Consider the following 13,927-nt stretch of genomic DNA (forward strand, 5'->3'; position numbering starts at 1 on the left):
CACTAGCGTCACTGACTACTAGGAAGAATGGCCTGTTAAAGTCAGGTAATTGCAATACAAGGGCATGTGTTAATGCGTTTCAATAAATCGAAAGACTTTTGCTGATTCTCAGACCAATGATACACAATACGTTTCTTTAATAATTTTGTCAAAGGTAATGCGAGCAATGAAAAATTTCTCACAAATTTTCTATAAAAGCTAGCAAGACCTAAGAAAGAACGTAGTTCATGCACATTTTTAGGTATCGACCAATTCAAAATTGCTTCTATCTTTTTAGGATCAACTTTAATACCTTTAAATGAAACAATATGTCCTAAATATTCAATGTGGGTTTGAAAAAATTCACTATTTTTTGGATTAGCATATAATTGATTCTCTTTCAATAATTTGAAAACCAAAGATAAATGTTCATAATGATCGTTCTCATTCTTACTGAAAACCAATATGTCATCAAAGAAAACAATGACATAATGTTGATGCTTTAAAAATATGTGATTCATCATATGAGTGAATGTGGATGGTGCATTAGTTAAACCAAAAGGCATAACAAGAAATTCCTAATGTCCAAATTGAGTCCTAAATACAGTTTTAAAAATATCAGATGTGTCCAATCGTACTTGATGGTATCCAGATTAAAGATCTATCTTACTAAATATTGTAGCTCCTTGTACTTTATCCATGAGGTCGTCTACCCTAGGGATCGGATATCTATTCTTGACAGTGATCTTATTTAAGGCATGATAATCAATGCACATCCTATAGGTGTTATTTTCCTTTTTAAATAATAGGACATGTGCACCAAAAGGAGAACTACTCGGCCTAATGAGTCCTCGGGTAAACAATTCTTCAACTTAGGTTTGAATTTCTTTTTGTTCAATTTAATTATGTCGATAAGGTGCTTTACATGGTGGTTGAGAACCTGGTACTAAGTCTATTTTATGATCCTGAAGATGTGTAGGTGGTAAGCCAGGTGGTAAGTCAACAGCAAAACAATCTTTAAATTGTGAAAAAAATTGTGCGTGTCTAGGATGCATCTGATTTTCCTTAGCTTAAATTTCATTCACCCATAAAAAAGTATGATTTGCTACCTTTTCTTAATGCACGTTTAACTTGTGTATGACTAAGAAATGGAAAATTATCAAGGGTGTGTGTACCATGCATTGTGATTTGTTTTCCATTAGAATGAATCTTCATTGAATGCGTGGTATAATCTATATCAGGGTTATATTTATTATAGCAAGGCATTCCTAGGATAATGTCACTAGATTGCAAATGTATAACTAAGAAATTTCTGCGCTCAACGTAATCACCAATTTTAATTTCTAAGTCATGCACATCTTGTGTTCCATTGTATCTAGCCCTCATACGATAATGAGTCGAAACAGTATGTAAATTCAATTCTTTGACCAATTTTTCACGAATAAAATCGTGTGTGCTCTGTCATCATGTAAAACAATCTTTTCTTTACCATGCACAAGACATTTCATCGTTAATAAAGAATGAGGATTTGGCATACCTGGTAAAGTATCTCAAGTAGTAGCAATATCGTCATCATCTTCTGTGAAATCTGGCATTTCTTCATGGTCTTCATCTTGAGTCACTCCCAAGTACTTGATGTGAATAGTTGGCTTTTTGGATTGACAATTTACGGCTAGATGTCCAGGTTGATGGCACTTGTAGCAGACTTTGGGTTTGGCTTTGGAAACATTATTGGTAATGGCTGGGAGTTTAGGAATGTTAGGATTTGGCTGGAAAGATGGCTTAGGATTTGGATTTGTGTTTGTTGGTAAAGCGGGGGGTCGTGTCCAAGATTTACGGTGTTGAAGGGTTTTTCAAAAACAAAGTCGCGTCCACGGAGGACCTTGACGAATTTCAAGGTAGAAGATCAATCAAGTGAATAAGCGAGATGAGAAAATGATGCCAAGACTCTATTTTTTGCCTTCATGGCCCGATAAGGTTGCCAAGGTGGAGGCTGAAGTTCCATAGAAGTTGACAATAAAGTTGAATGCTTGTTCATTTCTAATGTCTGAAACACTAACTTTGTGGGAATTAAGGTACAAGGAACACATGTGGCAATCAGCCACCACAGGAGCCTGGTTATCTAAAAGAGCTGCAAGGGGCAACCCAGGATACTTAAAGCAGATGAAGGATCGCAGCTAGAGCTACAGGAGACGGACGATCAACACCGCCATAGCTTTCCTTCCATGAGACTTGAGTTGGCCTAACCCAGGAGAAAATGATGATAATCCAAAGAAGAAGAAGAAGCTGAAGATGATTCGGCATTAGCTCTGTGATTGCGGCCAAGCTTGAGAAGTGTTTCATCCAGCAATGAGCGGGCCTCGTCTAGGGCATAATGATAGTAAGGATGGAGACAAAGAAGAGAGGATGCTCATGTCGAGGAATAAAAAGAAGAAGCCACGCTGCGATGCCGATCTAACTATCCAGGATCTGTTGCCCAGAAAAGCCGCGATCTTCCAACTTGGAGGATCACTTTGTCACTTGGATGAGCTATTTGGGCAGGCTTGCTACTATTGACCCAAGGAGAAACTGAATTGCCTGAAATTACATCCGTGTGACTATGCCTTACTGGAGACATTTGTGCAAAAGGATTTCCTCTTTCACCAGAAGTTGAGGCTGTAAAAAACTGCTTCCGATTCTCATGAATCTTGAGGTTCTCAGTGCAGATAGTTAAAACTTCCTTGAACTCATTAGTAATTTGCAAAAGTCTTCCTTTAAGATTCGAAATAACTGTTCTTGAATGCTCAATGCTATCCTTAGAGGAATTTGTGTTTCCAAGGATGGACTCCAACTCTATAATCAAGGCATTTAACCCTGTCATGTCCTGCCTCAGAAGAACTTTCAGGTCTTGAATCATCAACTTTTTCATCTCCCTCATGTTCGATAGAATCAAGTTCCAAATGATCCAGCTTCTCCCACTCATCAAGTCTCCTAGTCGTCCACTTGTTGGGCATTCTTATATTTCTTCTTATCTTAGATCCGGGATTTCTTGTACCGCTTTGACACATACACACACACAAGCATTCATTCACACACACACAGAGATAAATGCACACAGATAATATTATTTACAATGGAATGAAGTCCCAGCACACACACACAGGTTTGAGACGATAAATGGAAACACACTTACAAGAAAGCTAGGGTTCATACACACACAAACACGCAAGCCACACGCAGAATAAAATGCAGACACAATGACTAGGTATGCACAAAGTAACGAATGTTACACACACAAACTTTTTGGTGGATTCCACACCTTTGATGTGTAGTAGCATGACATCCACCCCCTCTGATCTTGCGTATCCTCCGGATGGGCCAACTATCCATGATCATTGTCGTCAAGATTCACGAACAAATCAACCTCTTCGTTGTCTATTTCTGGTATATCAGGAAGGTTATCTATCATATCATTTGTCTCTTCTACTGGAGTTTCTTCTTGTTGCTCTTCTCTTGCAAATTCATCCAATGCATAATCCTCCTCATCTCTTTTCTTGAAAATCTTAATTCTTTTCCCTGCAATGGGCACTCTAAGCACTGTCCCATCCAATTCTGTCAGCTCATATGTTGCATTGTCAAAGACATGTGTACGGCCCAAACCATCTTTTCACCATCTTCCAGAGTGCAGTATGTTGATTTTCAAGGCTGCTATCAAAGAGTAATACCCAGTCTCCCTCTTCTATTGCTCTAGGCGGCAAGCGATGCGTGCTGTCAAACCTATCCTTATTTCTAAGTCTAGTATTGTGTCCACCTATTCTCTTCAGGACACGTCTTAGCAGCCCATCGGAAAGGAGTTCGCGGCCAGGTCGCTCTAACTTGATTGAACCTTTGCTTCCAAGCAAATACCTAACTTTCCTTAACTTGGCAACATTGCCCAAGAAAGGTGATGTAACAGGATGATTACTCATCCTCTTGCAAGTTAAAGTTGCGCAGGAACTCGCCAATCTCTTTCCAAGGAATATCAAAACTCTCTTGTGATCAAACCACAAGACCATGCGACGTTGCAACTTGTTGCAAAAATGTCGCATCTATTCCATGGGATCATTTCACCCATTGAACAGCGTTTTTCTGGTCACGAAATTATGTTTAGATAAGAAGCAGGGTTTAGGGTGTCTTCTTACCCAACCCAAACGTAATTGCACTAGGCCGACAACGTTCGGTCCTAGGGATTCAAACTCAAATTGAGTTTTAACATTTGAATGAATAATCCTTAGGGTAGAAACCCTAGAGCGTTACTTGCATGAGTGTCCAATTGACCCTACATTTCGTGAATGTGGGTTGGACCTTTGGGTATGAGGGTTTTGACTTAGCAACAAGTGTGAAACTAGGCCAAATCCTTAACGTGCTAAACCCTAGTTAGCACTTGGGGTATTTATCATATCGATTGAACCATGCCTATACGAATCTCTTGCGGGTTAGGTGATTTAGATAATTCGGTCTACTTGTCTTGCGACAAGGACGAACCATTCCCAGAGATGTTAAACTTGATATAAAGGAGAAAACTAGTTGCAACATGTCAGAATACACGTAAACATGCGATTCATTGTACCATTAGATTCGCAATAACCCTAACCTTTCTTGTTAAAATCAAAATGCATGATAATTTGCAGAACAACTTTCATAGAACCTACTAGGACTTACATACAAGAATCATGCCTACAACTTTTTTTCTAAGCTTTAGAACTTCATTCTTTAATAAACCATGCAACCTTTTCCAAATGCAACTTGACGAAATGAAGTTTGTGAATATCTAACATGCGACCCCTAGATACAACAACCTCGAAAATGAAGTTCATGTGACACTAAGACTAGTATTGATTTAATCCATTTCTAAGCATCCTTTTTCCATGCAACTTACAAGACCGGAGTTCATTTTCATGTCATGAAATGGAAGTTAACAATTTCCTCGTGTGAATCATAACGAAGGGAATTATTGGCTAAATGCAAGATACTCCTTTCCTTCACGGCCAATGCACTTAACAATTTCATTCCTTTGCCCTAAGTAATAGGCGTTTAGACTCATTACTTTGGAAATGCACCCAAAATTAGCAATGTGCAGCTAATCTCCTGAGATGGACAATTCTAGAAATGCAACGTTTCAATTTCATGACATGCACCAACCTTGTCTTACATTTAAAGAGATAATTTATCAAGTTTACATTTATCACTACCACATGCATTAGCGATAAATGCATTCTTCCTTATGAAATGAAGCGTGCCTAAATCATTTCTTTATGTGAGAATAAACTCGAAAAAAAACCTGCACTTGTGGACTTGGGAAGATGTCCATGTGAATGTTAGAAGAAGAACCTCCCACAGGCACGCCTTGCAACTTCTTGGGAGCCATAGTTGAGGACTTGAACTCCGCAGATTCCCTCACTTCTACCCGTTCTCTGAATAGCCTAAAGATGTGCCTTCTCCCTCGTACGTCGAAGATTCCTTCACCGACTTTCAGATCTTTAAAAGGCCGAGGCTTGTGGGGATTTGGCTTATGGGATTTGTGCTTATGGGATTTGGGCTTATGGAATTGGAGCTTTCCTTGGGAGGAAATGGGGTTTTTACGAATGGAGCTGCGGAAATGGAGGCTTTACGAGGAGGTTATAGGGAATGGGGCTCTTATTAAAAAGGTTCTTGGGAATGGGGGCTTTTAAACACCCGAGGTGGCCACGTGAAAACAGACCTTAAGGAAGCCCCCTTACGAAAGCTTCCAAGAAGCTCTAGGAAGCTTCTGCTTCCCCCAGGGAACCACATGGCTTAAAGATAAATGATTGGGGGAAAAAAAACAAGTGAAAGGATGACCTCGAATGGGGGGGGGAGGGTTGACTTTGCTATGGCAACATGGAGCCCGGCCGACAGCACACTGCGATGGCACTTTCAACCTAGAGATGCTAGCGGATTAACGTAGGCAACGGTACTAGCGGTGCTCCTCCTCTTCTTCCTTTGCTCGATGGCACGGCAGCCTGCTGGCGTGGGATGGCGTTGGTGGCTTGCTCTCTTACTCCTCTCCCTCAGCGCGGTGTCGTCCCTCTGCTCCCTCTACCCCTCCCCCCCTAAGGCTAAGGGGGGTTTATATAGGGCTTAAGGGATGGGGAGAGAAGCTTCCCCACGTGGCCTAAGCATGGCTTCCCCCCCTCATGAAGCCCACATCTCCCACCTAGCCCATCCCTCCCCACACTCCTTCTCCTCCAGCCATGCATTGGCTAGCGGAAAGGGATTTTTTAAAAAAATTTGCATTAATATTATCCATTTTTTCCCTTCCCAAGAGGGTGTTTCTTTGCGTTCATGCAGATTTGAACCCCTGGCTTGATTTCCCAATCAGAGGTTCCGTTTTTATGTGTGTGGGTTAGGGATTAAACTGCCGGCAACTACAATGCGGAAGATAACCTTGCACAGGGTTTACGCGGCGTGCGGGGAGTCAAGTTTGGTAATATTTTCGAGCGGGAATATTACATTCTCTGCCCCTTGGAGGAATCAAGATGTCCTCATCTCGAGAAGAACTGGGGGTATTGTTGATTGAGAGTGCTTTTATCCATCCAAGTGGCATCCTCCTCGGGATAATCTTTCCACTGGACGAGGCATTCTCTCAAGGTTTTGGATCTCAATTGTCTCTCTCTAACATATAAGATCCTGTTAGGCTGTAGCTCAAGGACTTCTTGGCTAGGCATTACAACTTGTTAGTCATCAAGTACATGGCTAGGATTAGGTACGTACTTCTTCAGTAGGCTGATATGGAATACATTATGAACCTTTAGGTTCTCAGGGAGTTGCAGTCTATAAGCGTTGGGTACTAGGCACTTGAGGATCTTATATGGTCCACAATATACCTTGGACTTAGCTTCTTGCAATCTCCTAAGAATAGGGAACTCTTCTTTGGGCGTACGTGAATGAAGACTATGTCTCCTTCCTTGAAGGTTCTAGCTTGACATTTCAAATCCGTGTATGCCTTCTGTCTATCCTTGGCAGCTTGGATGTCCTGTCTTATTGACTTCATTTGGTCATCCATCTCTTCCAGCATCTGACTTGAAGATTCAACCCTCAAGGTTGGATCTGAGAAGTTTAAAGGACTTCGGCAGTCATTCCCATACAATTCTTGGAAAGGGGTCATCTGAATACTTTGTTGGTAAGAAGCATTGTAGGCAAACTCAACCAAGGGCAAGTATTGAATCCACCTTTTTGGTTCACGGCAGTAATGTGCCCTTAGCATATCCTCGATGACTTGGTTGACTCACTCCTTTTGACCATCGGTTTGGGGATGGTAAGGTGTACTAAAACAGAGTTGAGTCCCAACGGCTTCAAAGATAGCTCTCCAGATGTGTGATGTGAAGAGAGAATCACGATCACTAATGATTCTTCTAGGCAACCCATGTAGCTTGAATATCTCCTTGATGAACAACCTTGCAATGTTTGAGGCTTTATAGTTTGTCTTAACAGGAATAAGGTGTGCAACCTTTGTAAGCATATCAACCACAACCATAATGGAGTTGTATCCTCCCTGAACTTGGGGTAGGCCAACAACAGAGTCCATACTGATGAATTTCCATTTCATTTGGGGAATGTCAAGTGGTTGTAACTTTCCTGGAATTTTGACATGTTTGGCTTTAATACGTTGAGAAGACAAACACTCAGTGACGTATTTGAGAACATCACCTTTGAGCCTCTCCCAATAGTAGCTTTATCTGATTGCATTGAGGGTCTTGGCATAGCCAGGATGTCCTAAGAAAGGGGAAGCATGAGCTTCCCAAAGTATCTTCTGCTTGAGTGACTGGCTTGCCAGTATACATAATCTCGTTCTATAGTAGACAAGTCCACTACTGATAGAGAATTCATGATACTTAGCCTATAGCATTTGGTCCGGATCCTTGATAGGGATCTCCCTTAGCATCTTCTGATAGGTTGGATCATGGCATGCTTCTTCTCTAGCTAGCTCAAGTATTGGGTTGTTTGGCATGGATACCTTTGTGGCTAGAGATCTAGCTATTGATGGATTTTGCAAGATTAGAGAAATAAGGAATGCCTTGCAACTGAGTGCATCGACAACTACATTCTCCTTTCAAGGCCGGTATTTGATCTCAAAATCATACTCCTCCAACACTTCAATCCACCGACGTTTCCTCATGATGTGCTCGTTCTGGGTAAAGATCCACTTGAGACATTTATGATCTGTCACTAGGGTAAACTTGTTACCCAACAGGTAGTGTCTCCAAAGCTTTAGAGCATGGATGACAGCTAACAATTCTAAATCATGGGTAGCATAATTATTCTCATGGCTCTTCAGTTTTCTTGAAGAGTATGCTACAGGATGACCTTCTTGCATAACCACACATTCTAAGGCAAGTGTGCTAGCATTAGTTACTACTTCGAACTCCTAACTGAGGTCTGAAAGTTTCAGGATAGGTGTTGATACCTAACTTTGCTTTAATCTATCAAAGCTAGATTGTTCGGCAGTTGACCATGGAATCGACGTTTGCTTCTTCAGTAGATCTGTTAGAGGTGCTACAATCAAAGCATAGTTTTTGATAAAGACCCTACACTGTCCTGTCAATCCAAGAAAACTGCGTATTTCTTTGATAGTTGTTGGTATTGGCCATTCGAGAACATCTCTGACTTTGGCCGGATCCACTGAGATTCCTTTCCCAAATACGATGAATCCCAGATATTCAATCTGACGTTTGAAGAATGCACACTTCTTCATCTTGGCATAAAGCTTGTGTGCCCTCAGTGTCTCAAGGACAATGCAAAGCTGGGGTTCATGATCTTCTTCCTGTTTGGAGTAGACTAAGGTATCGTGAAAGAAGATGAATACAAAGTCATCAAGATATGGCCTAAAGATATCCTGCATTAACCTGTTGAAGGTGGCAGTGCATTCCTCAGCCCAAATGACATGACTAGGAACTCAAAGAGTCCATATCTTCTGTTGAACGCCGTCTTTGGGATATCTTCTTCCTTGATCCTTATCTAATAGTATCCATACCTGAGATCAATTTTGGAGAAGATCTTCGCACCTTGAAGACGGTCAAGAAGCTCATCTATTCTAGGAATAGGGTACTTGTTCTTAACGGTTTATTGATTCAACCCTCTGTAATCAATACACAGTCAAAGCGTTCCATCTTTCTTCTTCTGGAACAGCACTGGAGCTCCCCATGGTGAACTGCTAGGACGAATGTAGCCCTGATCTAACAATTGCTCGAGTTGCTCCTTCATCTCAATTGCTTCCGAGATGGACATTCTATAAGGTCTCTTTGCAATTGGCGCAGCTCTCGGTACTAGCTTGATCTCATGATCAACTTCCCTTTGAGGAGGAAGTTCTGTCAGCTCTTCAGGAAGAACAACTTTCCACAATGAATGTGGACGTCATTAGGTTTAAGCCAATCCATTCTGAGAAAATACTCATGGATACCTAGGTTCATGACCCTGAATCTGACCGAAGTCGACTTTCCTCCCAGAAAGAATTCCACCTTAGCAGTTTACCTGGTACAAGTGACCTCACGACCATTTGCTAATTCCACAAGAGGTAGGTGCTTCTATTGTGGCTATTCCTAATCTTCTTGCACAAGCTAGTGAGATAAAGGAATGCGTACTGCCACAATCAATCAAGGTTTTGAAACCTTTACCTTGATAGTCTGATGGTGTTTGAATCACCGAAAATTGGCAATTCACGCCTTTCTTGTGAAGGGCAGCATGGACTGTAGCCCTCTCAAACTCTGCTTCTATGGTTGCATCTTCTTCTTCGCACATTTCCTTGTTGGCAACATAGGCGGTTCTTCCTCTGCCTTAGGTGGCGGCTCCTTGGTGATGGGCGGTTCGTTGGAAAGGTCCTTGACATTGTCCTCCACCAAGTTTGGGACATTTCCTTTTGAAATGACTGGGCTTGTTTGCAGTGGAAACAACGGAGGTTGCGGCCATTACCTTGGGTAGGGACAAAGTTTTGGACATTATTGGTCCTTGCTTTCTTCCTTTGTCCCCGGTTTTGACCTTGAACTCTCTTCGCTTGGGGCCTATATGCTCCTCTGTTCTGATCATTATAAGACCAAGTCTTGTTACTTCTTGGTCTAGTCTGTACCTCCTGAATTATGGGTGCAACTTGAATGAGTGCGTCCTATAGATCTGTTGGACGCATAGATTCTAGGTGGGTATTCACAGGTGGGTTTAAACTGGCACAAAACTTCGACACTTGTTGTGTCATATCCATTTGTGGCGCATACTTCAGAAGAGAGACAAACTTTGAGTAGTATATGTCAAGAGTCAGACCCAACTATTTCAGCTCGTAGAACTCATTCATTTTCTGTGTGCGGTACACAGGTGGTAAGTATCTTTCTTGCACAGCTTTTTTCAGCTTTTCCTAGGTAAGGGATCCTTCCGAGATGCCTTGATCTCTGCACCATTGCTTCCACCAAAGTTTGGCTTCGCCGGTGAGCTTCAGCTTGGCAAGCATTGCCTGGTTGGCAGGTGCAGTACCAGCCGCTTTAAAGTAATCTTCCATGGACTCTATTCAAATCTCAGCATTAGCTTGGACAGTCCTTCCTGACAGTCCTTCCTTTCCCGTCAAATTCTAGCGCCTTGATCTACTTGAGAAGAAACTTCTTCTCCTGAATCACGGTCGTACTTGATGTAGGGGTTGGACTAGGAATCTGGGCCTGGGTTCTACCTGGGTAGAGGATTCTTAACGTTAACAACTTGCTAATCGTTACCATTATATTTCATACCCAATTCAGCTTTCAGCCAAGAAACCTAGCCACTTAACTTTTTATCAATACTCATAGACAAGATAATCATTGATAAAAAGAAGTCTTATTTCATTCATATGGGCATAGCCCTTTCGGAGTATAATATTTCTTGGGATGGTAGAGTAAACTGGTACATTAGCTCGGGGAGAATAATGTTGTGTTACATTTAGCTACGGGAACTCGATAATAGTATGGATTTGGGTCATGAATCTTTAGAAATCGATAAGTCATCGGAAGATTAGGGTATCCTTTCCTTTGGTACCTATTCTTCTCATAGCGTCCCAACACCTTTATCCTGTCAGCGGGAATTATGCGGGTCAGCTTCTTGTATACATATGAGTTGAGCTTGACCCTCCGTCCTTCGACATGTAAAGTTGTGTTTATGTGAGCCTAAAAAAATGCAAGGCTCAACCTCTCTACCCATAAGCCATAGTCCCATTCCGTTCTCCTAAAACAGCATAAATCCGGATTCTAGTAACCTAAACCTTAGGTTAGCGCCCTTGCTGTTCATTTCCTTTGAGAAGAGCTCCTTGCTGTCCATTTCCATTGGGAAAAGCTTTTGACCAATCGGGACCACCCATCCATAGGATGGACCCATGGCCACATCCACCGCACTTTCCTCAAGGTTGCTTTAGTTTTCTAATCACCTATGACATTTAGTTGGACATGCATCAAACAGCTTCCTTAATTAGCCAATTAAACACTGGTTCTTTCACGTAATCTTAGCACTTGACATAGAAAAACAATCTCAAACAAGTTACTTTTCAATAGGTTATCTTATTTATCTTTGGAATACATCCATAAAGTCAAGCCCATAGGCTAATCCATGATCTTCCCGAAGGCTATCCATAATCCGTCCGAAGGCTATCCATAATCCACAGGGATTACTAATCCAAGATTCTGCCTGTAGACTAGTATGCGGTCCTCAAGATCCAATCTCGAGTCACGTTGGCCTCTTGTGCAGGGCTCAGAAGGCAAGGGATTTACGGCCAGAGCCCCCCTTGGCACCCAAGCATCCTCCTGCTCCAAGTAGCGCTCAATGGAGAGATCTCATGCGGCGATTTCGGTCCAAGTTCCCCGCATCCCCCTTGGTTAGGGTGAGGCAGAGAGTCGGGGGTGACTGATGCTGCCTCTCCCTTCAGGCCCTCAACCTAAAGCATTAATTACTTTCCATCATTTAGTTCATTGAGCAAACAAAGCAAACAATGCTCCTAAACTGTTACAAGCACAATCAAACCAGTGGTCATTTATTTTTGGCCAACTGTTAAGGAGTGAGACCTTCTCAAAGGGATGATTTTAAAAAAATTGCATTAATATTATCTGTTTTTCCCCTTCCCAAGAGGGTGTTTCCCTGCGGTTATGCCGATTTGAACCCCGGGCTTGATTTCCCAATGCGGAGGTCCCGTTTTTGCGCGTGCCGGTTAGGGATTAAACTGCCGGCAACTACAATGCGGAAGATAACCTTGCAAGGGTTTATGCGGCGTGCGGGGAGTCAAGTTTGGTAATATTTTCTAAAGGGAATATTACATTCTCTCCCCCTTGGAGGAATCGAGATGTCCTCATCTTGAGAAGAACTAGGGGTATTGTTGATTGAGAGTGCTTTCATCCATCCAAGTGGCATCCTCGTCGGGATAATCTTTCCACTCGACGAGGCATTCTCTCAAGGTTCTGGATCTCCATTGTCTCTCCCTAACATCTAAGATCCTGTCAGGCTATAGCTCAAGGACTCCTTGGCTAGGCATTACAACTTGTTGGTTATCAAGTACATGGCTAGGATTAGGTACGTACTTCTTCAGTAGGCTGATATGGAATACATTAAGAACCTTTAGGTTCTCAGGGAGTTGCAGTCTATAAGCGTTGGGTCCTAGGCACTTGAGGATCTTATATGGTCCACAATACCTTGGACTTAGCTTCTTGAAATCTCCTAAGGATAGGGAACTCTTCTTTGGGCTTGGACGAATGAAGACCATGTCTCCTTCCTTGAAGGTTCTATCTTCACGTTTCAAATCTGCGTATGCCTTCTGTCTATCCTTGGCGGCTTGGATGTCCTGTCTTATTGACTTCATTTGGTCATCCATCTCTTCGAGCATCTGTCTTGAAGCTTCAACCTTCAAGGTTGGATCTGAGAAGTTTAAAGGACTTAAACAGTCATGCCCATACAATTCTTGGAAAGGGGTCATCTGAATACTTTGTTAGGAAGAAGCATTGTAGGCAAACTCAACCAGGCAAGTATTGAATCCACCTTTTTGGTTCACGGCAACAATGTGCCCTTAGCATATCCTCGATGACTTGGTTGAATCGTTCCGTTTGACCATCGATTTGGGGATGGTAAGGTGCACTAAAACAGAGTTGAGTCCCAATGGCTTCAAAGATAGCTCTCCAGAAGTGTGATGTGAAGAGAGAATCACAATCACTAATGATTCTTTTGGGCAACCCATGTAGCTTGAATATCTCCTTGATGAACAACCTTGCAATGTTTGAGGCTTTATAGTTTGTCTTAACAAGAATAAGGTGTGCAACCTTAGTAAGCATATCAACCAAAACCATAATGGAGTTGTATCCTCCCTGAACTTGGGGTAGGCCAACAATAGAGTCCATACTGATGAATTCCCATTTCATTTGGGGAATGTCAAGTGGTTGTAACTTTCTTGGCATTTTGACATGTTTGGCTTTAATACGTTGACAAGACAAACACTCAGTGATGTATTTGAGAACGTCACCTTTAAGCCTCTCCCAATAGTAGCTTTATCTGACTGCATTGAGGGTCTTGGCATAGCCAGGATGTCCTAAGAAAGGGGAAGCATGAGCTTCCCAAAGTATCTTCTGCTTGAGTGACTGGCTTGCCGGTATACATAATCTCGTTCTATAGTAGACAAGTCCACTACTGATAGAGAATTCATGATACCTAGCATGTAGCTTTTGGTCCTGATCCTTGATAGGGGTCTCCCTTAGCATCTTTTGATAGGTTGGATCATGGCATGCTTCTTCTCTAGCTACCTCAAGTATTGGGTTGTTTGGCATGGATACCTTTGTGGCTAGAGATCTAGTTGTTGATGGATTTTGCAAGATTAGAGAATTAAGGAATGCCTTGCAACTGAGTGCATTGACAACTACATTCTCCTTTCAAGGCCGGTATTTGGTCTCAAAATATACTCCTCCAGCACTTCAATCCACAGAAGTTTCCT

General features: G+C 42.1%; 1 protein-coding gene across 1 annotated transcript; it reads right to left on the reverse strand.

Moving 5' to 3' along the window:
• Nucleotides 1–2,437: 2,437 nt before the first annotated feature.
• On the reverse strand, nt 2,438–2,896 carry LOC148018906 (syntaxin-32-like). Its single transcript, XM_087701284.1, has one exon. It carries the CDS (start codon nt 2,894–2,896, stop codon nt 2,438–2,440), a length of 459 nt encoding a protein of 152 aa, XP_087557410.1.
• Between the last annotated feature and the right edge of the window lie 11,031 nt (nt 2,897–13,927).

The sequence above is a fragment of the Lygodium microphyllum genome, chromosome 20, assembly GCF_053477565.2.
Source record: "Lygodium microphyllum isolate KBCC chromosome 20, Lygodium_microphyllum_v1.1.10, whole genome shotgun sequence".
NCBI classification, from domain to species: domain Eukaryota; kingdom Viridiplantae; phylum Streptophyta; class Polypodiopsida; order Schizaeales; family Lygodiaceae; genus Lygodium; species Lygodium microphyllum.